The sequence below is a fragment of the Mus caroli genome, chromosome 16 (assembly GCF_900094665.2).
Source record: "Mus caroli chromosome 16, CAROLI_EIJ_v1.1, whole genome shotgun sequence".
Classification (NCBI taxonomy): Eukaryota; Metazoa; Chordata; class Mammalia; order Rodentia; family Muridae; genus Mus; species Mus caroli.
Window position 1 is genome coordinate 55,734,362 of NC_034585.1, and position 27,692 is coordinate 55,762,053.

A 27,692-nucleotide genomic window follows, 5' to 3' on the forward strand; every position below is an offset into this window, starting at 1 on the left:
GTAGTATTACAGTTAGCATACACATATGGACATCAGAAAGAAAACATGATCTTTTACCTTGGATTTAAAGAGTCCTCGGCAGTAGTGCCAGATCTGAGTGTCCTTCCCACTGTAGGGAGAGATGCATACGGACATTGTTCGTGCATCTGCTGGGTTCCCGGTGACTGTCAAGTATTCATCCTGGGCTCGGTTCCTTATTCTGATGTACACTGCAGGCTACACAAAGAGGAAAAAACCATTGAGGGATGGGGACCTTAAACTTCCCGATTGAAAAAATCAAAGCAGGAAAGTGAGGAGGTACTAACTTTAATAAATACTTTTTACTCACTTCCCTTGGCTGTTATGTATATATTATTTTCTGCTGATAAATCCTTGAGCACAAAGTTTAAATTATGCACTGTCTTCTAAATGTTCTGAACAAGGGCCCATCTGAACCAGAACTCAATGTGGCAAGGCTCAGGCAGCATGGAATTCCGGGTTTAGTGACTTTCATCATGTGTCACATATGCTGAGAGGGATGGTGAGAAGGGCCTGGTACCGCCCAACACGAGTCTTAATGACAACACAGGAATAGCAAGCATGGTACTCGGGCACACTGTGTGGAGCAGTGATTAAATGGCCAACAGTTGTTAGGGAAGGTCTTGAAATCCCAGGCAGCAAGGCCTTGGTCTTTCATCTAATGAAGAAATTTCTTCTGCATTCAAAACTCAGACTATACTCTTTTGTCTGGAAAATACGTGACACACAGTTTTTAGAAGACGAAATCTGATACCACTAAGGATAAGGGCTAATATTTGCTGAGCCCTTAGACACATCAAGCCACATTTGTGTGTGTGTGTGCTCATAATTTTGTCAGAAGAATCTTTCAGAAAAAGGTTTTCCAAATAATGCTGTCACAGATGGGAGTCAGGATGACTCAAGAGACCCATGCAGGAGCACACCAGTTATCCCTATGTCACTGTCCCTGTGGTTATAAGACAATAATAGAAGGGCACTGGAACCAACTCAACAGGAATCATACTGAATCCAAGACCTCAGGTCCCGAAGATAAAATGGAAGATACTGCTATCCCCTCTGGATAGAGCTGGCATCCTACGTAGAACTCTAGCACTGTAATAAAGTGATCTGCTACTTGGAGTACTTTCACTGTGAAACTCGAGTGCTGGCCAGAGAAGTAAAGTTTGGTATGATATGGCAAGATTAACAAAGAATGTTGTAGTTTGAAAATTACAACACATCAACACGAAGGTAGGTTGCCTTTTGGTAAACTGCTACTGTGTTGAGCATGTCTAAAGAAACATCACTTAAGTATTTAAATTGCCAAGTAGAAGGGCAAATAACTTGGCTGTAAAAACCCAGGAACAAGACTGCTTCCACATTCAATGTCTATAACCATCCTGGTAGAACAAGATATCATCATGTGGCCATCCCTTTAGCTATTGACATCCTGAAAGAATTGAAATTTCCACAGGAATCCCATGCAGAGAGAAGGGGAAAGCTGAAGCCCCTTTGTCAGCCAGAGGAAGAACTGCCTCTCAACAAGAGATTGTATGGTTCTGACAACTTAACAGACCACCACACAGGTCAGACTTGTCCACCATCAGTCCTGGGAACCAAACCTTGACAAGGACTGCTGTTTTCTGCATATCTCTAGCCCTCAAAACCTATACTTCTCATATCATTGTCTCCAAGACTAGGTGGTTGCGATGGGTGGTTTCGGTGGGATCCGTTATTTATTCTGAGTGTTGTACATTGAATACATCTGTCTCTCCTTTTACTACTTCGTCCATGAGTGTATTGAAGACATGAGATTGAGACTAGCTTGTTGGGCTGCCATTACCCAGGCTTTTACTGTAAGAACTCTGGCATCAGTAATTATAACTCTAATAATGTACATAAGTATCCACAACTCAGTGTCGTCTCCCGCAATAACAATTACTAATTCTCTACACTTCAGTGAACTTTTATAGTTGTAGTACCTTGCATATACAAAGAAACAGGCATGACCTTCATGAATGACAGAACTCCAGTTACTTTAGTACTAAATAGCACAGTTTTAATCAGTAAGACCAAGCAAGGTACTAATTACCCTTATTACCGTTTGTAGTCTGATGGCTCTGTAATTACACTTAGAAATCACTGACATGCATTATAAGTGCCTTAGTGACTTCTGTATTCCCAGCCTCAAAGGAGAATCATGTTTTGATTATTTCCTGGTTCCTCAACAAGGGAAAGAATTATAGCAGCACCAGTCCTGTACCAAATTTATATGGAGTAACAAACTACTGTTTTCAAAACTGAGAATTCTTTTGTTGGGTTTTAAAGCTGTGGCCTAATTAAACAATGGGGGAAATAATCTAAAACATTACTTGAAATTAACTTAAATCACAATAGTTGTTACTGGCATGCAAGAATTTGAGGAATGCCAGGAAGAATTTGAGAGGCTGAACTTTAAGTCCCCTTGCTGAAGATACCATGTACTTTGGACACAGGACTCAGAAGGTGTGAACTGGATTTAACCTGAAAACCTCCCCTTGGACCAGCATTCAGAGTACCAGAAGATGCTATGCAAACTGCCAATGGAGGGCAGTAATCAACAGTCCTACCCAGATGTAAATCACATTAGCCAGCATGGCCACCTTGCCTTGACAATGACCAATAGCTTTCTAGTTGTACATAAAGCGCATTTAACAAGAGGGAAACCATGGGAACCACTGGAAAGCCAGCCAGACCTGGAGAGGCCGTGGGTCTTCAGAGGGAAGTGCACTACTATCACTTCACTGAGCCAGCACAATCCTAACTGTATTCTAAATACTTCACCACACAGATAACGCTAGCTCTCACCCCTCATCAAGCAAGCTTCTCCTTGCAGCAGATGGAGATTACCACAGAAGAAATACATTGAATAATGATGACACCAAAGGCATGGCAGCGTGTGTATGTGTGTGTGTGTGCATGCACATGTGAGTGTGTATAACAAAAATAAAAAGAGGCCATGAATTTTAAAAGGAGTAAGGAGGTTCCAAATGAAAAGGGTTGCATAGAGGACAGAAAAGACAGGAAATGATGTAATTATATTTCATATTAAAGTTATGCAAAAGGGACTTGCTTGTAAAAGTAAGAGGGTATTCTAAGCATTCTTGATCACAGGACCTGGAACACTGGAAATGGATCTCCATGTCCAGCAGAGAAACTCAAAAATGAGATGACTGGGGATCTAACTCAGTGGTAGAGGCGTACCATGCATTAGGCCCTTGGTTGGAAAGAAGCCAGCAGAGGAAGCCAAAACAGGAACACTGTCACACTGGCTGCTATGGTTTTTGGAACATTGCATTCGTGTTATTAGCTAGTCTTTAAAAGCCAAACCTGACTTCCCACCTCTACCTTTCTTTTCCCTGTGGCTATTTACTTTGAATACCCCTTATCCCATGAACTGGGAATGAGGAGCTTCCTGGAACATTAGCATATCAACAAATCACTACTGGTTTGGGGTCCTTAAGCGGAATGTCGCTGGCTCTCTCCTGGAGTATGGTGAGTAACTAATAAGCTTTCAAAGTCAACGTGGTACCACAGTTGATACAAGGTCAGTGTGCATCCATGTGCTACTCCATATTCACAGAGATGATAATAGCATTCCCAGTGTGGAACCTGGGGTGACTGATCAAAATCGCACTGCTAGCAAACAGCTATGGTTTGACGTGACAGAACCTGAGACTGTATCAAAGGACATGGCAAGAGTTTGGTAACTATCAAACACTGAGGTTGATAAGAGGCTCAGCTCCTGGATCTACTGAACCTACTGCTTACTTCCTGGAGTCCATGGGAGAACTCTGCAAATGCTGATCTTACTATCAAAGAGCCCATGTGCTTAAAAATCTAGTATATAAATGATCTGGGCTCAAATTACGGTGCTAACAGTTGGGTTGTCTTTGTCAAACTGTTTGGCATCCAATAATAATCCTTACCTCAGCACTACCGTGAGAGTCAAGTGAAGCAGTGTTCCAGACTGGCAACCAAAACCTAACCACCCAATCAAAGACTGGGGTATAGAACTAAACCGAGATTTCACAACTGAGGAGTCCTGAATGGCTGAGAAGCACCATGCTCAAAGTCCTTAGTGATCAGAGAAATGCGATTCAAAACGACCAATCAGAATGGCTAAGATCAAAACCACAGGTGACAGCACATGTTGGAGAGGATGTGGAAAAAGACTCCTCCATTGGTGGTAGGATGGCACTCTGTAACAACCACTCTGGAAATCAATCTGGAGATTCCTCAGGAAACTGGAACTAGATCTACATGAAGACCCAGCTATACCACTCTTAGGGATATACCCAAAAGATGCCCCACCATGCCACAGGGGCACATGTTCCACTATGTTCATAGCGGCCTTATTTGTGATAGCCAGGAGCTGGAGACAAGCCAGATGTCCCAAGACAGAAGAATGGATACAGAAAATGTGGTTTGTTTACACAATGGAATACTTCTCAGCTATTAAGAACAAGGACATGCCGAGTTTTGCAGGCAAATTGATGGAACTAGAAAATACCATCCTGAGTGTAGTAACTCAGACTCATTAGTTAGTGGATGTTAGCAAAAACAAAAGTGCATAATACCCAAGATACAGTCCACAAAACCCAAAAAGATCAAGCTGAAGTGCCCAAGTGAGGATGCCTCAGTCCCACTTGGAAGGGAGAAGAAAGCAATCCCAAGTGTGTGTTTGTAGGGGGAACCTGATCTGGGTGAGAGAAAGGACTGAAGCCCTGAGGGCCAGAAGGAGGAATGGAAACAGGCAACCTACTTAGATAGGAGGTTGGGGGGGGGGTGCGACCCTTCAGAGTGCACCAGTGACCTGGGAAGTGAGAGACTCTCAGAACTCAAAGGGATATTAGATTAAATGCCCGACAGTAGGGAGAGGGAACTTATAGAGCTCACCTCCAGCAGGAAGACAGGAAATCAAATGAGGGATGGGTTTACCATCCTACAGTCACAACTCTGACCCATAACTGTTCCTGTCTGAAAGAATAACAGGGACAGAAATGGAGAGGAGTCTGAGGAAAAGAAGGTCTAGCAACAAGCCCAAAATGGATCCATCTCAAGGGGAGGTCCCTAAGGCCTGACACTATTACTGAGGCTATGGAACACTCACAAAAAGAATCCTATCATGACTGCCCTACAAAAGATCCAGCAAGCAGCTGAAAGAGTCAGATGCAGGTATTTGCACCCAACCTCTTTTTGAATTAGGAAAGGCTGAAAGAAGCTGAGGAGAAGGGCAATCCTGTAGGAGAATCAGCAGTCTCAATTAAACTGGACCCCAAGATCTCTCAAACACTGGACCACGAAACAGGCAGCATACACCAGCTGATATGAGGTCCCCAAAACACATACAGTAGAGGACTGCCGGGCCTGTGTTCATTCAGAGATGATGCACCTAACACTCAAGAGACTGGAGGACCTAGGAAGTTTAGAGGTCAGGTGGAGTGGGAGGAGTGGGGACATCCATGTGGAAATGGGTGTGGGGAGAAGGTTTGGGATGTGGAACGGCCGGGGGGTAGGTGGGGGAGGGGATAAAATATGGAGTGTAAAAAGAGTTAATTTTTTTTTTAAAAGAGAAAACACAGGTAGATAGCTCATCTGCCACCCATTACATAAGTGGCCTGCCTGGGGAGCTTTTCAAGGTCTACGCATACCACCTCCCTTCTTGGTGTCACACACTACCTAAGGCTTTTGATAATCGTATGTTGTTTTATGTTCCAGTCTTGTGTGATGTTGGGGGCTCACAAGTATGCATATTTATATCCATGTGGAAGTAAGGTATATTTTTGGGCCACACCTACATTTAAGGTAGGGTCTTTTCACTTGCCTGGAACTTCACAACTGTTCCAGGGAAGACCCTCAATGCCCTACTTCCCTCTTGATGGAATTACACTTTATGCCTGGCTTTTAATGTGGGTGCTGGGGATCAACCGTGTCAGCTTTGAGTTTAATTAAAAATTACAGTTCAACTAAGGAACTGATGATTTCTGTCCTAGCATCTACCATATCTTAGAGGACTCTAAACATCCATTATTCCTTTATTGAACAAACAGTTTGAGCCCTTGAGTCCTTGCCATTGTGACAGGTACCAAAGATAGAACAATAAGCAAACAAAACAGGCACTTCCGCTTCTCAAAAGTGCATTCCAACATAGTAGGAATGAGCCCAACTCATCTGAACCTATGTGCTTGTAAGCTACATACCATGTCATGTAGTAAAAAATAAAATAAAATAAAATTAAAAAAAATCAAGTCTTTTAGGGTTTTAATCTAGACAAAAGAGACGGAGCAGGCATCTAAGAGGACCTGGCACATTGAATTAAAAGGATAGTTAGGAACTAGTTTGGCAAATGAGAAAACATTCTACCCAGAGGGCACAGCCTTGTTATCAGGCAGGAAGGAAAGCCCTTGGCACTTGGGCGCAAGTGATACAGACATGTAAGTGAGAAGGGGAGGCTGGGGCCACAAGGGGGAAGCAAGAAGGAATTTGATCTCAGACTGTGAGGAACAGCGATTATCTCCTAAGTGCAGTGGGAATCTTTGGAATGGAGGACTGATAAGCAGGAGGTGAGGGCTAAATACTATTGTTATTAAGTTGCAAGGATTTAACCTGAAGATTACATAAGGGAAAACTCTAAATGCAAAGAAAGTAAAACTCATTATATTAATCATGTCCCCATTGTTTATCACAGAATTTACATTATTTTAATTTTGTGAAAAAAAAAATGTGCCTGATAAAACTTTGGGTTCAACACTAACATCCAGTATTGACCTTAGATAACATTTTATGAACTGGCTAAAATGTGTAAGATTCCTGCCAAAGAGGAACCTGCCTCCCTGGATACAGTAGTGACCAAGTGGTCAATATTTCAGATCCTGTGGTTTGTGGCATTTCTGTCACGCTCTCTGGGTCTGCTGGTTCTCTGCTCCTTACCTGCTTCATAGGACGCACGGAGCCGATTGTCTTCCACCCACTGAATGCTGTCCAATTTGGAATCTCGTTAGGCATAAGGAGGATTTGCCTTCCCAAGAAATTGGAACCTTCATAAGCTATCCATCTGCAGGAAAAGAAAGCAGGGAAGAAAAACGTGGGACACTGCAACCACGAAAAGCAGCTTCTCAACTAAAACCAACTCTTACACCACCAGGAGTTACAGCCTCTAGATCTGTAGATTTTATACATAGGTAACTACACAGTTTTCCTTGGTAGGGGTTGAGAAGATAGCCACTGCATCTGGAGTCAAAATGAAATGTTAGGCTCCTGCACTTTCAAAATGGACGATGTTCCTTCAAATTAGGAAATTGTTTTCCTTCGCTATAGCAAGCCTCAAAGCATTTTAACATTGAGATATCTCAATTGGCCTCCCACCATTGCCTGGGAGGAAAATATTCCTCCTTCCTTAGGTTGTCCCCTGTGCTTCAGGGCTTTTCCAGAGAGCTAAAACTGCTCAACATTTCTTCTACATCTGTGTCCACAACTGTCTACGCCACCAAGGTCTACAAAGAGAAATTCCCGTTGCAGTCTTTTTTTTTCAAAGATAGCTCCTCTGTAAATCTTCCCCAACACTGCTGTGTTCAGTCTCGCTTGTGTTAAAGTCTCTAAACGTGGCCTAGGGTGAGAACAAGGACCGGTGCACAGTCAGCGTGCCCATTTCTTCCCAGACTGGCTATAGCTGCTTTTGTACCACTTGTGACAGTTTCCTAGGTGTGAGACAGAGCTAGCCAGCCCACAAACAGATAGCCCTTGACAGCTTGCTGAGCCCTGTGTATACTAGTTGCTGAGCCCTGTGTATACTAGTTGCTGAGCCCTATGTATACTAGTTGCTGAGCCCTATGTATACTAGTTGCTGAGCCCTGTGTATACTAGTTGCCAAACTGGGTGACTAAACACTAGGGATTGCTAGAAGAACCCAAAATTTTTAGGGAGACTCAAGGTCTCTGCAGACCCTTTACATGAAGTGTGGAGGATAAAGCTTGCTTCAGGCAACAGGACTTGGGAAATGCAGTCAGTATGTGTCACCTGGGATGAGGACCTAAGTCTGCCTATCAGCAGGGACAGTCCCCAGAAACAGGTCTCCCCCTAGAGCTTGCTGTGGTGTGGACCAGGGTCCCACAAGGTCCCTTGTGAAGAACCTGCTCTGCAGGATAGCTCCTCTGGGATGTGACACCTTGTAAGAGGTGCTGGAAAAGAGGGCTACTCTGGTCACTTCCGTTTGCTTCTTGGCTCAGGGTTTTTATTTTCTCCAACTCCCATTCCTTTGCTGGTGTACTACTCAAAGGCCTAAAGCAGTCAGTCACGCTGATGATCTCAGACTGGAACCTTCAAAACGAATCTGTTTGAAGTTTAAGTGTAGGGAACCATTGCTGCTATAGAGGAAAATGCCTTTATCTTACAGAGCTGCATTCCTTTATAAAATTGTGAGCAGGAAGGAGGAACTCAAAGCCTGATTTCTTAACTCGGATAAGAGCACGGGTAGAGTCCTGCCTCAAGCCGACTGCTGTGAGGGAAAAGTCCACCCATTTGTCCACAAGTGAGATCAGGCTTGGACAAATTATGGGTATATTGAGTGGGTGAGGTGGACTGCTTTCCTTTGACCTGTTACACTGCCTGCACAAATCTGATCAACCCTGTGCAAAGGCAGGTCAGCATGACCACAGATGCTTAACCACCTCTCTAGCTTTTAACAAATGAAGCACACACATGGCATCTCATTACCATCATAGAGCCAAAAAAAAAAAAAACAAAAACAAAACCCAACGATTTAAAAATATGAATCACAGAGTAGGTGCTTCAGCATGAAATGGTATCCTGGAAGCCCACAGGAGCCCAGGCAGGGATTTAAACAGATCCACTGTGTCCTTGAATCTGCCCAGTAACTCTGTAGTAGATACATTAAAAAAAAAATTTTTTTTTAAACTATCAAGAATAAATGGTGTCAAGATGAACTTGCACAAGGAGTAAAAATAGAAAGGTGAGAACTTTACAGCAGTGTGTCAAATACCAGTTTGACTTAGATATGTAAAAATAAAAGTGTGAAAATCCTATAGAGTTTTGAAATGCAGCTCAAGTTGTCTTAGTTAACTGGAAAGTAATATTCTAGAATCCTATTCTGAGGCAGAGTAAATAGATTGACTTTAATAAAGGCCAAACTGTGTCAGATACTTGTCAGGGGAAAATTTAAATTGTTATGTATGAATTATGTAGGAGCCATTTGGTGTAATAGTTGACTTAGTTTTCAATTTATCTTCTGACTTTTGTTGTTGTTGATTACCTCATATGTTTAAACAGAGTTAATTACCACACAATTTAAAAGCCACAAACAGTAAAAAGTCATTTTTATACTATCAATAGCTATGCATGTTTTCTTTGTTGTCTTAGGAAAAGATGCCAGCAGTATAAGAGCAGGAGCTGGCTCCTCTGCCAGACTCTTCATAAGTGAACAGAAAGGCAGATTTCCCACGGAACAAAGCTTCAGCTACAGACCTCTCCACAGCCTCTGTTAAACACAAATGCTCAGATACATACCTAATCTGGACATTAATAACAACAGTGCTTTTTTAAAGACTATTTCCCCAAACGTAAGCACACAAGGCCTGGGCCACCTGGCTCCACATTGACTAGTAACCGAAATGACCAGGTGTCAGCAGGCAGGCTGCTTCAACCCAAATGAGCTAGATGAAAATGAGCACTTGGGTAGGGACTGAACAAGCTGTCAGGTCAAAGTCAAATCCAACCATCTTAGTCTTTTACATAGTCACTTGCCTTACACAGGTGATGCTGTTCGCAACTTAAATAGATGATTTAATGAAATTTCCCCTGAAAAGGAAGTAGGCTCAAGTATAGAACACTACCTGGTGGAACTGTTCTGTGATCCGTCCTCTGACGGGGTACCAACCCTCCTCCCCAAAGGGTTCTTGTTCCAGATCACTGCATATTACTGTGTATTGGTCATGCTTCCATCTTGTCTTAGAACCAACTGTTATATCCAGATAAACAGGAGCAGGAGTACCAACAGACTAAAAGCCATTGTGGGGAAAGAGCAACTAGTCGACTCTATCTTAAATCAGTGACCAAGACCCGCTTCCCACACTCACAAGCCACTCTTTATCCACACAGACTGGGTGTAGAAGTGTAGGTCCTTGTTCAAAACGGAATTCACGGCGTCTTCAAGATGTAGTTCTCTTCCCTCACAATGTTCCAGAGCAAAAAGGCTGATGGAAGGTTCTTCAAAAACCTAACACATACAAAAAAGAGGAAAAAGCATCAGTGTGTGTGTGTGTGTGTGTGTGTGTGTGTGTGTGTGGTGGGGGGTGTGGGGGTGTGGGAGTGTGGGGGTGTGAGAGGCACAACTGAAAGACAACGTAGTCTCAAATACAAGCCTAGGAGGAAGAGAAAGGGCTCTTAATTGGAAACATTTAGAATGTGAAGAGACAGAGGCAGTTCCTCACTGAAATCAATCCATGTCAGACAGAAGAAATGCCATTCTGTTTACTCATTAGTATTAGTATAAACATGACAGCAGACACGAGACTTGGGGAATGAGATACCAAAACGAGGCCACGCCTCAGTGTTTGAGGCATTATTAACTAGCAGAGAAGTTTGGAGACAGAGTAATAGTTTAAAATGTAATATATGGTATAAAAATTAACAAGTATGCCCTGTGAGGGTACCCAGGAAAATCATGGTTCCTTTTTTGCAAGAAAAAGAATCCGTGAGGATGCATGACTGGAAGGATGGAGCACATTTAGAAAGTAGACAAGATCTGGGGAAGGTGCTTATGCAGTGCAGGCATGTGGGGGGACACAGACATGCACGGGCTGCCTTAGAGGAGTAGCCAGGAGAACCAACTACCAAGCAAACAAGTCCCACAGGAAAGGTGTTAGGTGTGCTCACTGACTGTCATCATGTATGGAGTTGCCACACTTCTTGCTACACAGCCAGGGAAGGATCAGACTGACTGCCAAGGCAGAGCCAAGGACAAGACTGCAGTGAACCAACTTGCTATAAAGGCAGAAGTAGCCATGCAACAGGAACCGTGGCTGGTCAAATATGAGTAACCAGAGACTCTTGGCTTCTTCTCGTCTTCATGGATGCTTATCTATGTGGAGATGGGATGCTAACAGAACACATGCTATGAAAGAAAGGGGGGAGTGCTGGAGCTGAAGAGCTTGGGGCGGGGCTGAAGAGTGGATCAGAGGAAGTGTCAACCAAAAATATGTACCAGGAAAATGTTACAGGAACACCTGCTACTTTGTAAGCCAATTGAAGTGTGTGTGTGTGTCTGTGTGTGTGTCTGTGTGTGTCTGTGTGTCTCTGTGTGTGTGTGTGTGTCTGTGTTTAAAGAGACAATAAAACATCAAAACCCAAGTGGCTTGCTCATTAAGTGGTCTGCAGATAGATTTGCAGTGGAAAAGATGACTTGTGAGTTATCCCTTACAGAGGTGTTCAGAATTGCCAAGGCATGAGAATCTTTTAAATGGGACTCACAGAAGGGACTGGCTCAGTAAATATGACAATCACAGAGAGGGCGTCTAGAGAGCTGTGGAAAGGACAGGAAACTCTACATGGAGAGAGAGATCACCAAGACACAGTCTGCAGAGGCAGGAAAAGAGAGATCATATAAAGTAGCCTGCTTCACAGGGCTTGCAGGAAAAGGAAAATTTACACATACACATATGTGCTTATATACGCATTAAATTTTGTCTAGAAAAACTACTGCCTTTTCTGAGACAGTGTCTAAGAAACCAAAGGGCACAAGAGGAACAAAAGCTTTTTACTAGACACCTTTTGCTGATTTTTCATTTTGAACCCTGGTAATATATAATTTATTCAGAAATTTATATTGGTAGTTAATGTTAATATATTTAGATATGCATGTATTTGTGGGTTTTTTATAATATGGCCACTAGGAGATTTATCTCGCAACAGCATGAATAAAACATAGAGGGATATCCAATAGAAAGAGAACAAGACATGATGGGGGAGGGGATAATTTAGAGACAAGGCAAGGCCAGGAAACCCAGAATAGTGATAAAGCAGATATGCTAGGTCAAACAAATGGATACAAGAGGAAGAAGTGCAAAGGTAGGCCTGGGGGGATGGCTTCACTAGTAAAGTATCTGCCTTGCAATCATAAGAACTGGAATTTCGATCTTTAGCCCCCACATAAAAGCTGAGCCTGGTAGCATGCATTTGTAACCCTAGGGCTGGGGGAGAGGGGACAGAGAGATCCCTGGAGCTTGCTGTACCCAGCCATTCTAGCTGTCCAGCTGAGCTCAGTGAGAGTATTCCCTGCCTCAAAAACCAAGGTGGACGGTGATAAAGGAAAGCACCTTGTGTCAGCCTCTGGCCTCTACCTTCCCACATATGGGCATGCAGACCCACATTTTAAAGAAAAGTTAAAAAAAAAAAAAGCTATGACTAGAATCATTGGGGGTACATCGTGTTATCTACAAGGAGACCTGGAGGAAAAGCCCTGCCCAAGAGCTAGGAACAAATCATTAGAGCTGGAGGTCTTCATAAGCCAGAGAGTAGGATAAGTAGAGAGACATGTGGACTCTAGATATCCTAGACTCTAGATTTGGGCTTAAGAGGTGGCTCTGGTATAGAGAGGGTGCCTTTGGAAATGCCCAGAAGCTGTCTAATGACTGATGCCCAGGCTGAAAGCAGGGACTAGGAGGAGGAGATCACTGTCCCAGCAGACACACAGGAGGGGCGGGTGGGGAGTGATGACACACCGACCAGGACGGTAGTGGCCTTCTCACTACAAGAAGATGCCTGGTGAGTCAGAGCTGGCGATGGGGCAGTGCGGGTGTGGCGGCGAGGCACAGCGAGGGTGGCCTGAGTGAGACCCATTTTACTGGCGAGTTGGATGAGGAGAGAATCTGTGCTGGGAAGGCTGGAGAATGCACGTCAACGCCGTGCAGGCAGGGTGTACACACGATCCTTTGGAGATAACCACGCGGAGAATGAGGGAAATGGCAGAATAGGGATCTACAAACGGGCTTACGGGCACCACAGAAAGTCACAACCAACAGAAAGGAAACGAATGGTGGAAAGCGAGGGATGGCTGAGAGGTAGAGAAAGACATTTGGTCCTATTACTGTCATTTCAGAACTGATCGCTGCGTGGCCCAGGGGAGGATGGTTTTTGGTAAAGGGATTTACTACACCTCCTCTGAAGCACAGCCTGTACCGTCTGTATAATGCTGCATGTATGGATATGACCTCAAGGCCTACAACCTGGTACTAGAGAACCAATTTGGAGGTGTACCATAGTTAAGACTATCGCTCCTCTTCTCAGCATTCTGCCTGGAGTCTCACCAGCATGGCTACATGAACAAGTCCTGAACACTACCCCCAGATATGCTAACATGGAAGGGGGAAGTCTCACAGGACCTTAACTCTAAAGAGAATGAGAATGCGTACTTTTTACACCGTGTGCCTAATGGCCTAGACATCAAATCTTGCACTCTCCCCACAACCTTCTGTAGCTACAGAAACAGTGTCTATCTGCCTTGTTCAATTTAGCTCTCCTAGAGGTGCGTTGCCAATAAACACTTAGAATGTAGTTCATCTGACCGGTGGACCATGTGATTACATTTAAACTTAAATAACCACAAGTGTTTAGTACACAGGACTGGACTGTGCTGACCTAGAAATAGTAGAAAAGAAGGAAATACTACCCAGAAGCACTGGTCTTCTCGACCACGACTTACTGGCCTAGGAGGAGAAACTCATTACTAGTCACTGGCTCCCCGATGCTCTAGTTGCTTCCCCTGAGACCTACAAACAAAATATTACAAGCATTCCAATAGCTGACCAAACAGAAGTGATTAAGAAATGAGGTCATCAAAGTCCGTAACAAACTCCTGAATTTATTGTTGAGACTTTCTAAATACCCTTGTCCTCAGGGTTTTGTTTGTTTGTTTAATGTATGTGAGTACATTGTTGCTGTCTTCAGACACACCAGAATAGGGCATCTGATCTCATTAAAGATGGTGGTGAGCTACCATGTGGTTGCTGGGAATTGAACTCAGGACCTCTGGAAGAGTAGTCAGTGCTCTCAACCGCTGAGCCATCTCTCCAGCCCCTCTCAGGGTTTTTAAAAAGCATTTCAGTGACCTCTGTCCACGTATCTGTCCAGTCAGCCATGGCTTAGGAAGAAAGGGCAGACGGGCAAGGAACTTGGAAAGGGTTCAGAATAAACCACCAGTGGCTTTCTCCAGAAAAAGGGTAACGGACAGTAAAGTTCTACCCAGAAGGGGAAAAATAAATGCCTATGAACACATAATTAAAATGCTATGAAATATTCTAACTAGACCAGGCATAGTGTATAGTCCCCTTTGAGAGGCTCATTTTGAGCTCAAACTCCATCAACTTTGTTCCCTTTAGCAAGTCAACATCTTAGAAATTTATCTTAATAAAATATGGAAAGTTTGGGGGTACAAATACGATTTGTTCCTCTATTTAAAATGATGCAGGCAATGTGAGGATAACGTGTCAAACAACCAAGATAGTGTTTTCAAGGGTTTCCTAAGAGTTTTTATGAATCAAGAGAGGGCACTTGAGTGAGCAAGTAGGTTAAGCCAGCAAACAGTACCCTAGCAGCATTAGCCAAATAAGAGAGGACTAACAAGGCAAGCAGGGAGATAACCCACTTCCCTACGGACAGTAAATGGACACCATTGAGTCCAGGCTGGCAGACTTTTTACTTGTGGGCATCCATTGTTCATAAACCCAAAGGTACCTCTGACAGACCAGAAATGTCTGTGTCTGAGTTATTAAATTTTACACTGTTTCAGCTTAAATGTCTCATTTATATTTATATATGTAAATGTACAAGTTCAACTGATTTACTACATGCATTCACAAAGAATGGGAAGATTCGGAAGGAGTGCCCAGTGCTAATCTGAACAGGATCTTGGTGGCAGTGACTGATAGCTGATCATTTAGAAAGAGTGTCCCAGAAAAAGTTTATAAACTCTTCCATGTTCTCATGCACTTCCCAGATCTCAAGATCTCAGGAAACAAAAATTAGTGGTGAGTGTTCAAACCTGAACATGACAGAATCATCTGTGCTTTCTAAAGACAATAGAAACCACAAGGACTTAATTACAAATTGAGCTCTGTAAATGTCATGGCTGTGGTCCATGCTAAATTCGCCTACCACTTGGGGCTAAAGGTTCCTCTTGGGAGTCGGCAGCAACAAGACATTCCTGCTAGGTCAAGTCTAAGCCATGTAAAGTGGATCTCGTTTCAGAGAGGAGCGTGTGGGCAGGTTATGAAAGAAAAAGAATGTCTGAATAGTTTATACGTAAGTGAAAATTTAAATTAGGAAAGAAAACCAGTTCCATTAATCTATGCTGAGATAATAATAGTAATAATTACCATTGCTTAATAAGTACTTATTTATCATTTCTGCTCTAAGAGACTAATGCTGTTAGTCTTATTCATATAAATAGATATATATATTATATATAAATAAATAAATATTCATATTCCAATGATAATAAGGGTCTAAAACCGATTTCCTCCCTAATTTATTTGGCAACAAGTTTAGCCTGAACAAACATAAGTATATTTATAACATTTATCTGGTCTATATAGATATATAAAATTCATATTAGAAACAGATATGAGTTTAATTACAGAATGCTTTCTGGAATCCTTAGCGTGTTTTCTTATACACCATATATAAAGATTCAATTCTTCTTAAAATGTGAAAAACTCCAAATTCTAAATACATTCATTTATGTTAGGGATTATGGAACTCAATTCACACACTTAATCCCTAAGGTTTCCTCTGATGTGGGTACTGCCCGTACATACTCTGCAGTTGAACAGTCAAGGAACAGGTCACAGAGGAAGGGAAGGGACGACAGGCTTTTGAGCCTATACCCAATGGTCCCTGAAGGTATATCCCTCTACTGTTACTCTAAAATGTTCTAGGTGCCAATCACTTTATGATGCAGGATATAAGCAGTCACCAAGTGTGCGGTTTCCTGAAGAACTGAGCTTCCCCAAGCTCGGCTGGGGAGCATCTGAGATCCCCACTTTCTATATACACATACATCTGTCAACTGCACCTGAGGGCCTGAGACCTGTGCTAGAAAAACTCCAGCCACACCATCACACCTTCAGTATAATTATACAAAACGCTTACATCCGAGTGCTAATCCTAACTTGCTAAGAACGGATCTGTGACATATTTTGACACTGTATAGTTCTTTAGATTTCAGATCACTGTTTACAGGGGAAAATGTGCTGACAGTAAACCAAGATTAGTAACTGGGTAGGCTGTACACAGAACACTTTTACTCAGTATTAGACACTCATAGCAAGTCTGTCTGTACAGCTCAACCACTCCAGCTCCATCAGGTATTTGCCAAATGGACCACTTAAAAAGGAAGTGCAACCAGACTTAGTGACACTGACCATAATGTGTGCCTAAATATCATTCCAAAGACATGCCAAACTACTGGGAAAGGCTAAAAGAAATGACAACAACTTAATAGAAGTCTCATAAATCTTTAAAAGGAATCTAATATATCCTCTGGGCTACAAAATCCTATTGACACCATCAGTCTATCCTCGTCTATAAATGGCGGGTTTGTATCCTCTGTTGACTTTCTCTCCTTGTATTCTATACATGAAGTTTTTACAAGTTAATATAGGCTGCAAGCATATTCTTCCCACTTGTGGCCTGCTGTCGCAGACGAGTAATTAATATCTGACCATGAGAAACATAACGATTCCCCCACCCCACCCCCACCCGCATCCTAATTCTGGGATCCAGTGAATACAGTGTTATTTAACATGGAACAGGTAATTTCAAGGACATGACTAGTGGCTAAGGATCTTAAACTGGCTTACTGAGGTAGGCCAGGTATAACCACAAGGTCCCCTCAGAGCAAGGCAGGAGGTCAGAGATAAACCACAGCAAGCAGATACACTTCAGAGACAGCAGGGCCCTGAATCAAGCAAAACTGGTAGCCTCTAGAAGAGCTTAGGACACAGATTACTACCTAGAGGTTTACAAAAGAAAAACAGTCCTATCTGTACTTTAAATTTGCCGCAGAAGACTTCTGACCTCTAGGATTGTAAGACTGAATTCCTGCTCAGTGGCCACATTTTCAACAATTTATTGCGGCAGTGCTGAGTTTCAGTGTCCCTACCAACACTCATGCTGAAACAATCTTCAACATTAAGTGGGAAGTGTGTATAAACTCATCAGTGTGGGTGTTTGGAAGAGGGACCTTCAAGAGGTAATTAAGGCTTAAACAAGGATATAAGTTGGGCCTGAATCTAGAAAGAACAGTGCTCTATAGGAAGAGGAGAGATTATAGCTATGATGCTCACTCCCTCACCCAATGTGACCCTCCCCCCGCTGCCTGAGGCCCCTAGAGCCAAGGGACATCACCAGAGGCAGTTGTATCTAGCACTTCCCACATTTTCCAATCATAAGCTAAACAAGTGGTTTTTTCCTTTGCAAATTACCAAGCCTGTGGTATTCACTTACAGCAATAAGACATAGATTATGACAAACAGCATCAACTCATGTTTGCTTCTCAATTCTTTTCTCACTAGTTCCTGCTTTCTATACCTAAAAGATGCCCATCCTGCTCTGATGTCACTGGAAGTATCTCCTGTAATATCTTCTAACTCATAAAATTGGCTTTTCATACTTAGGTTATGGTTAGAGTACAAGACCCTAGTTATTGTTTTTCCCCCATGTGAGTGGTAACTATCTCTGTAACAGTGTCTGTGTGTGTGTATATATGTATGTGTGTGTGTATATATATATATATATATATATATATATATATATATATATATATAAAATGTATATATACTGTATGTTACATATACACTGTATGTTACACAGTCTTCTTATTCTAACTCTCCTGAAGACTTTATATGTCATCAGAATCCTAATTTCACTCCGACTTCTCATACAGGCTCTTGTAACATGTCTCTGTGGCTTTGCCCGCTTGTAGCTGCCAGGATAAGAATTATTATTTCAGAAAGCCGGACTTCTATGCCAAGCCTCCATGGAGACACTGGCAAAGCACGGGGTAGACTTCTGCTCCCGTGGTAATGTAGTCAACAGGTTGCCCAACAAGACACTGGGCCAGCATTTACTTGTCTCGGCGTGGCAGTCTGAAGCACACTCAGCTCAGCTCACAGCCAGTAACTGCTCAGGTGTCCTGCTCTCATGTCTGTGCCCAATATTCTTAAAACAGCCTGCTCAGTTTTAAAGCCATTCTTCAACAGATGACAGTGGTAAATGGTTCTCCCCACATCCTTCAACTTTCAAAGCTACACAGAACATTTTAAGAAGATTAGACACAAGCCCACCTCAACCTCAAAGTATAGCCCCTGTTATGGAGTAGACTGGAAAACAAGAACGAACTGGATACAGGCCCTGCCTGTTTATATTTGGAAGTACTGGATCACTGTCCTAATTTTTAAATAATGAAACCCTGAGTTTTATGGCCATGGGCTAAGCAGAGGAGACTACAGGTCACACAATTCAAAACAAGCATAATGATATGCAGCTTATCCACAGTGACTGTAGTTCAGTAGTTGTGACTACATGCAGGGAGATTTGAAAGAAAGAAATGAGGGGGAGATGGAGGAGGAGGAAGAAGATGAGGAACAGCAGCAAAAAACAAAAACAAAAAAAACAAAACAAAAAACAAACAAACGAACAAACAAACAAAACCCAAGAAAGCAGCTAGAAGCATAAAGAATGGCCATTTAGGACAGAAAAAAAAAGGCCTTGTGGTAAGTCTGCTGCTATTATGAATGTTTGAGTGCTGGGGCTGCACAGCTAGAATCATCTGGGAAGAGAGAACCTCAGTTGACAAGATGCCTTCATGATAGTGGGCTGTAGGCAAGTCTATGGGGGCATTTTCTGATGAAAGGCTGAAGTGGCCCTGGCCACTGTGTGTGGTGCCCTTGAGCATGTGGTGCTAGACATAAGAAGGACGCTGAGCCAGACCGCAAGGAGCAATCTAGTAAGCAGCATCCCTCCACGGCCTCCATCTGCTTCAGTTCCTGCCTCCAGGTTCCTGTCTTGGGTTCCTTCTCCGATTTTCCTCAGTGTTCGTGGGACCTCAGAGTTTTAAGTCAAAACCAATCCTCTCCTCCACAAGGTTCTCTTGGTTGTGGTATTTTAGGACGGTGATAAAAGCAAACTAAGACAGACTTCAAACATGAGGCCACCCGTGGTTCTCCAATTTAGATCCTAAAGGACATAGGCAGAGGAATCAAAATGTGCATTTGTTTCCACAATGCAGGGCAAAATAGAAAAAGCTAAATAATAAAGGGTACTGGCAGGGGCCAAGGGGAGAGTTTGGTGAAGGAGACTCAACAATGGAATGGGGATGAGAGACTACCAGAAAGCCACACAAAAACTTTAGGGAAGAAATGAAATGTACAGCTCAGAGGGAAAGAGTTAAGAGGCTTTCATGGTGGTTTGTATCTGTGTGTAAGAGAGAGGGAAGAGTGGGAGGGAAGGAGGGAGAGAAGGAGGGGAGGGAGAGAAGGAGGGAGAGAATATTCCTAAATTCCTTAATGGGATGGAGAGTGAGGAGAGGGGAGAGAAAACAATTCTATCTAGTACTCTCCACAGATTAGATGTTTGAAAGCTGTCATAGGAGCAGTGTGGGATAGTGATGATGTTGGCCTTTAACAGGACGGGGAATGAAAGAAGACGCCCGAGAGGGAAAGCGGGATGCCCAAGCACTGCTGTGGAGGGCGCACTGGGGACCTGAGAGGTGTCGGGGACAGCAGGCTGCTGCTGCGTGGGCTACAGGCAAGGAGTCCACTCTGTGGGCCCAGGGGTGCGGTACAGAGCCACCAGTCACAGAAACCCCCAGCTAACAGAGAACGTGGCCAAGGACAATTTCCAGGAACCACACACGGAGGGAGGGAGGGCAGGGCGATAAGGAAATCTGCATTTCATGGCATGAGTTCACTATACTAATCTCTACTGCCTTTTATTTAGTGCTTACTAAAACCTTGGTACATGATTGGTACTCAGTAATTAAAGTTCAGTAAAAATCATTCTTGTGCAGTATTCTTAATATATCTATAGAGAATTCAGTCACTTTAAACACCGCCACCATGCCAAATCAAAGCAAAAGAGAAAGCCTTTAAACTTTCTTCTCCCACATCACTAATCAGTTGAGCTTTCTATTCCCGGAGGCCGCAGGGCATGCCACAGCCACCAGGCTTGCGGTTCCTGTTGTCAGCTTGCTCTCTCGCACCCAATACAATCATTTCTAAATATAGAAGGCTGTGGTTTCAGCGAAACACTTAAGCTTCTTTAAACCTAGCAGTTGATCTCTTTCATCTTAGGAAGCCATCTGGTAACCATCACCAAGGTTGGTAAAACCCTTACAGAGAAACAACCCCACACAAACCCGCTCCAAGGGGGCTTGAAACTTACACTAAGGAACACTGTCAAACACATCAGCTTCCATAAACACGGCTACAGCTGGAGGAGATCTGGACGAAACCTCCGGGCCTCGGTTCTCTTTGCCAACACCACCTGCTCTGCCATTACTTTTCTCAGACACTGATACAACAACCAACAGTTCCCCATGGTAAATCCTACAGGAAATCTAAGAGGGAATTAGGACCATAGTCTATGGTGTGCCATGCTCCTCATGTGACAGGTCATCAGACCTCCTCTAGGCCAACAGTCCTTTTGTTCTTTTTTTAAAAAGGAGGCTGGCTTTGTGACAAGGACAGACAAAGAATATAGTGAGGACTTTTAAATGTGCCCACCTCATTGCCAAAACCCTGATAACAGAGACCACCTCCCTTGCCTCCATAGGTGTATGCTATGCCGTTTGAATATTATCTTGTCAGCTTTAGCTGTCCTCTAAAATGAAGGAGAAAAGCCAATTGATGACTCTGTCTTAAAAAGCTTTCATCCCTTGAACAGAAATGGATGCACGATGCTGAGTTTCTGCAGAAGCCCCAGATGTGACTCTGACTCCTGCCCTCCACTGTCATGAAAACAACCACGACCCTGATCAAAGGTCCATCATACCCACCCATCAGTAAGACACAAAACAAGTGTGTGTCTACAATCAGTGCTCAGTCTGAAACAGAAGCTACTCAACTGCTCTGTGACGGCTAAAAGAAGATGTGGAAAGTTAAAAAAGAAATTTTGTAAACACCCATGTTAGAAAGTACAAAGATTCTGAGACTTCTGTGAACGTTAATTCACAATATTACCTCTAACCATGTGAAAACTTGGGTGGGCCAACTTCTTTTTCATGCTCACTATATTTATCAGTCGATTTATCTGCACTAGAACTATAAGCTGTCACCAGTTCGATAATTCCTGCTGTAACTGGTTTCGTTTCCGAGGTGTTAACTGAGACCCAGACAAATTAAGAGACTGTCCCAAGTCACATTAGTGGGGCAACAAGTCTGGGAAACTCCTTCCACAGTGAAATCATCGCAACACTACAGATCATATATCCATGGACCTCTCAACTGTAACCTTCATCTCTACAGACAGAAGTTAGCCTGGATAAAACTGTCATTTATAGCCCAGGCTGATCCCACATGAAAATGAAATCTTAAGGCTCTCAGTGTGATAGCATTAAGGCACTGGGCACTTAGTCTTAACGTGTCCACAGAACTGCAGGCGATACCCTCAATAGCTGCAGGGCTCATCATTCAAAACAAACCCAACAGATTAGCTTTATATGTAAACTTAATGCAACCAGACAGAAACATTTCCTAGGATGAATCTAGAATCACACTGGCTAGTGGCACAACTACATACAAAAAGGCATATCATCTTAAGATCGCTATGGAGCAACAAAGAAAGCAGATGGGAGGGGGAGACAGAAGACCGATGTCTAGGACTCTCCATGGGAAGGAGACATGGAAACTACATGTGACTGGGATCTGGAGGGATGGCTCATTTGTCAGGAAATGGTAGCCTATAGGTATACTGATTTTGACATGCCTACTCCCTTATTGTAACCAAATACCATGCTCAAATACTAGCCTTTTGGTGACTGAAACAGTCTCACATGTTCCTCCTGATGGGCAGAAAATGCCCCGCATTTCAAGCATTCCAGCCATTAGGATCTACTTCTGTACAGATTACCTAAAATTGAGTTGATTCCATTCACCAAATTAAAAATCTTTCAAAAACCTTTTACTAAGGTACTTTCCTATTTAGGGCATCTTTTGTTTTCAGAGTTAATCGACACCAGGCATTATCTCAGTTGACATGACCACTAAAACGTGCTTTAAAAATACAATCCCTTCCCCTGTGAATACGGCCTACTTTTCCAATGCTTTTTCAAGATTGGTGCTGAGCATATCACACTTCTGTCTCCGTGCCTCTTACCATTTTAGCGGTCTTCCCTTGACAGACAGGAAGCATTAGGGGCCACTTACTCTTTCAGAGTTAGTGTCCATGGGGCAAGAGGGAGAGACCAAGAAGTCTATTTGTATTCTCATTCCTTAGCCAAGATGCTATTCTTAGCCTGATACCAAGAATACTCTCTCCAAGAATGCCTTGGGAAACAAGATGACACCACTAAGGTTCAGATCAAAGGAGCTGAATATGGACCTTACCCCCTAAAGTCACCTCTGGTTGGAAGGTCTGAGTCGCCCCTGCTATAACTCAGGGCTTATCATCAGCTCTGTGTGCATCTCAAGCTTTGACCAGCCATGTACTTGGGGAATCCTCTTAGTCAGATCCTTGATGTATCCTGGACTCCTGTTACCTCCCTCGCACAGATCCTGGAGAACAGAAGCCTAGGACAGAGAGCCCAGAGTGCTGGCTTTCTCACACTTAAGTTTCTAAATATACCTGTGGCAAAGAAGAACTTATGTACTCTACAGACGTGAGCCTCCATGGGGACGCAGTCTACTGCATAGGCCAGGGAGTGAAGTCCTTGCTTACCAGAATTCAAGTTGAAGTCAATACTAATGGTAGTCCATGTCTTAATGTGCACTGGAAACCTGAGTAGCAAGTTGTCCTGTGACTCAACTACTATGTAAATGGAATGATGCTATCCTTTTCATAATTAAGCAGCCATAACAATTTTAAGCATTCACTTAATACTGCAGTGGCTTTAGAGAGTCCATTTGTTGTTGTTGTTGTTTGTTACAGATAATAAATGAGAAAGTGCCAAACATCAACCAGGCAGAGGGAAAGTACCAAACTGAGATGTAAGCACACATCTCCATTTCCCTAGTACCATACTGAGATGTAAGCACACATCTCCATTTCCCTAGTGCTTGAGGTTACATCCTGACAGGTCCCCTTTAGCTGGATTTCATGACTGAACCTCACTTTCATAATAACCAATAGTTGAATTATTTCTGTTTTAATAATGTGGTGTTTCCCATAATAATATTTCTCCTCATTTCACACTATAGACCGTTCTGCAAAGAGCTTTGCCTTTCATGCACGTCAGGGTACTCCAGAGTTGTTAAGAATCCCGTGAGGCACACATGAGCACAGCTGTCTCCTTTTGCGCGCTCAAGTTGAGAGACACGGCCCAGTTTGCGTAGAGTTACAGGGCTGGAAGTGGTGCAACCACTGGACTCCTTGCCTCACCAGTACCCCAGGTCCTTAACACACCTGTCTCAGAACCCAACGCCCAGCAGGTTACTCACATAGTCGATGGGCTTGAGCGCTCTGATTCTAGCAGATGGGCAGCCGCAGGAAGTGAGGTCAACGTAGAGGCCCTCTTCCAGTACACACTGATGATAGAAACCGTCTTCTTGGTAATACAGGAGCCAGCTGTTAAACAAGCAGGAAGAGACTCAAACTGCAATCAGCCTCCAGGTTGTCCTGTCTCCAAGCTACAGAAACTAGGGTTCAGAAGTCATGTTGCTGAGGCATCCTGGTTCAGGAGACAGTGACTGCTCTTATTTAGTTTCTGCTTACTCCGCTCTGGGTATGAGTCATAGACATTGTTTCACTGTGCCCTCAATAACTGCTTAAACTGAAGATGTACGTTCGTTTTTACAACCAACATAATAACGATTATAAAAGCTAATATGCTTCTCCTAAGATGCACCAGTACATGGCACAGTTGAAATCTGAAATGAAAAGACATCTGCTTTATACTAATGACATTTGTAAATTTAGGGTCTTCAAGTAAAAAACCCTGGGATCAATTTATGGTGATGCGTAATCAGAGTGATTAAGTTATGTTGGGGAAAAGTTTTACTTTAAAGTATATCTGTCACTTTTGTGTCAGACAGTGAGGAGAATTTTTTTTCTTTAAAGTGAGTCCTTCACGTTACATTTCATTCACTACACCACACACTGAAAGCCTGGTTAAGGATTCAGGGTTTCCAAAGGAGGAGCCCAAGAGAATAATTAATTGGCTATCAGTAATGTAGTTTGGGCTTGTTTAAATTTTAGCCCTATAGTTTAAGAATGCCAGTACTTTACCTAGACCAGGTTAATTCTAATTACCACAGGAATGAGTGCCAGGGGGCACCACAGTTACTGTCATTTTTTCCCCTATGTAATGACATTTATCAGGGTTTTTTTTTTTTTTTAAATGTATTAGGCAAGAAGCAAAGTTCTTTGCTCGCATTATTTTATGTATAATTGCTTACAAATCCTTTGAAACGTGGCTCAGCGGTAGAGCATTTGCCTAGGTTCGATTCCCAGCACCAGGAGGAGAAAACCGCCTTTTGGGGAGGACACTATTACCATTCCTCCTTCATACAGGAGGAGTCTGAGAGCTGGGGATGGCCCGACTTAACTAGTTGCACAGCTGGGAAGGAGGGGGACTGGGCTTATATCCAGATCTCTCACAAAAACTCAGTGCTCAGACAATCCCCATGGCTCTCAAATTCCTTTCAAGGACTGAAGGAGTTGAAGGGGTTTGCAACCCCATAGGAAAAACAACAATACCTATCAACCAGACCCCCCAGGGCTCCCAGGGACTAAGCCATCAACCAAGGAGTACACATGGCTCCAGCTGCATATGTAGCAGTGGATGACCTTGTCAGGCATCAATGGGAGAGGTCCTTGGTCCTATGAAGGCTCTATAGATGCCCCAATGTGGGGAAACTGAGGGAGGTGGCAGTGGGTATGTGGGTGGAGGAACACCCTCATAGAAGCAGGGGGAGGAAGGAGGGGTTAGGGAGTTTCTGGGAGGGGGAGAAACTAGGAAAGGGGATAACATTTGAAATCTAAATAAAGAAAATATCCAATAAAAAAAAAAGAAAGAAAAAAATGATTATTTTTTTAAAAAATTCCTTTCAATTAACTAGAATTTAAACGTATACTTCCAGCACATGTGACTAGTTTGTCCTAGACTTCAATATCAGGAGAGAAAACAAAAATTTCCTTGCAGTGAAACTTCAATGCCTCTTTTTACTTGAGGGGTGAAAATTCATCTTGCAGAACATTTTCTTTTCCACCTTGATGGAGAAGAGACTCAAAGCCAGATGATGGTACGGAAACTATTTGGAGTCCTTGCTACATATTTCTCTCTCACAACAGTGAGAGCTGGTCATGTTTCTGAACTCACAAGACTTTATGTTTTAGAGCTGTAAAATTATCAAACCCTTTGGAAGTAAATATCAAAGCAGTAAGAGACGCAGAAAAGATCAAACTATAAGAGGGAGAAGGAAGCACAGAGGGAAAACTCTGCTTGATGGTTGAGAGTGGAGGTCAAGGAGGCCATGTTGGGGTTGGACCCTGAAGACTATATCTGGATGGGTAGTAAGCAAGGCTTACAACTTTGCAGCATGATGGAGGACAAGGAGGTAATGAGAGTCCATGATTAGAGTGCCCGGTGGAAAGCAACTGGGACAGACAGTGGCTCTGGGCAAGTGGGGAGCAAACGTGCCATCCATTAAGGCCAGCAATTATTTCCATGGTGACGGCTTTCTCACATTCACTTAAGGGGACGGTGGCAAGTGGGTGCTGCTGAAATAATATATATACTAGATCTCATGATCAGTCTGAGACTTTTGATTTGCTTTGTTTATCTTATTTTACTTTGTTTCTCAAGACCAGGTTTTTCTTTCTGTGTAGTAGCCCTGGCTGTCCTGGAACTCACTCTGTAGAACAGGCTGGCCTGGAACTCAGAGATCCGCCTGCCTCCCAAGTGCTGGGATTAAAGGCATGTGCCAACACTGACCACTCGACAGTATGAAGGTTTTTAACATATCCTACAGGATGAATATCATTTTTCTGGCTCCATTTACCAATAATCCACAGTCTTTGCCAGGATCAGCAAACACAACAGCCTTATCATTTATTTTCATACAGCCTACACGCTAAAAAGGTTTTTTTTTTTACATTTTAAGTGCTTTATAAAATTAAATTACTGTGTATGCCAAAATAAAATTAAAAAATTAAAAAAATAAAAAGCCAGACCTCCATAAACTTAAACACTTAGGACAATCGAAGGGAGAAGAGTCGGAAGCGCACTCACCAGCCACGGAGAACCTTAAAGGATGCCGGCGTGAACGAGGTCAGGTCGGCACATTCTTTTATGAAATCGATACACTCTCCTTGGAAGCTTGCTTTACTGAATGCTTTGAGCTGTGAGAACATAATAGTGATTGACCGTGAAATGGCTGCTTAACATCATCACAGGCTAATAAACATTTAGGCGCTCATAAAAGTTCAGCAGGACACTAGACTCATGTTTTATTTAGTATCAGTCAAGTTATGTGAAGAATGGTGACAGTCTCCTGAGTGCACCTTTATTCCTCCTTACCTGAGAATGAAATTTTTATATTTACCATATATTCATCATAGCTTGTGTCACACTGTGTGGGGTTTAACCCCAAATTTATGGTGAAGAACGTGAGAGGTATGTATTCTAGATTATGGGCTCACTTTTCTGATAATATCTCAAGTGTACAGTTGAGAGTTGATACAATATAACTGAATATCACACTATGTTTCTATTTGAGTTTTTGTCATGGTAAAACAGAGAATGAAATCCCAACTAAAATTCCCCCTTTGAGCTGGGAAAAAACAAAACAAAACAAAATCAAAAACAAACAAAAAACTAAACTGCAGTTCTAGAGGCCTTGAATGAATGAATGAAATGAATGAATGAATGTATGTCTGCGCCCTATGTACAAATATCTCACCATCCTCTGGAGACTCTAACAGGCCTGGCCCCAGGCCCATGCTGCCGCACAGACATGTTTGCATGGTAGCAAGGAGTGCACTGTAATAAATGCCCTGCACACAGGAGTCCTGCCAATGCAGCCATCAGAAACAAGGCTCCCTAAGCAGAGGCTGCTCGCCATCACCCTCATCCTCTGGTGGCATCTGGTTCTTAACAGCTTCATTCTTTGTTCACTCTGATACCAAAGAGCCGCCAAAATCTGGGCAGCAAGAACCCTGGCACTCCCCTGGCCCACAGAGGTGGCTGTCACAAGGTGGCTTCCTGTTGTGAAAGCACACCATACAGGGAGCATCAGGCACCAAGGAACTCCCTGTTTTAAGAAGATCCATCACATTTCAGTCGAGAGAAGAGTCCCAAACGAGATGTAGGCTTCACAATGAACACGAAGCACAAACTTCTAAAACTACAAATTTTCTACAGCTTGCAAACACTATCAAAATTCACAGAACAAACCAGAAACACTACTTGAAAGTGGATCCCACAG

The 27,692-nt window shown here is 43.0% G+C and overlaps 1 protein-coding gene across 1 annotated transcript in view; it reads right to left on the minus strand.

Moving 5' to 3' along the window:
- Crybg3 (crystallin beta-gamma domain containing 3) overlaps positions 1-27,692 on the minus strand; it is a 105,701-nt gene that overhangs the window by 3,576 nt on the left and 74,433 nt on the right. Inside the window, exons 16-20 of the mRNA XM_021184559.2 lie at positions 26,498-26,607; positions 23,706-23,832; positions 10,131-10,270; positions 6,970-7,093; positions 58-216 (exon numbers count right to left, since the gene is read on the minus strand). Coding sequence (XP_021040218.1) covers positions 58-216; positions 6,970-7,093; positions 10,131-10,270; positions 23,706-23,832; positions 26,498-26,607 — 660 coding nt within the window. The remainder of the gene's footprint in view (positions 1-57; positions 217-6,969; positions 7,094-10,130; positions 10,271-23,705; positions 23,833-26,497; positions 26,608-27,692) is intronic.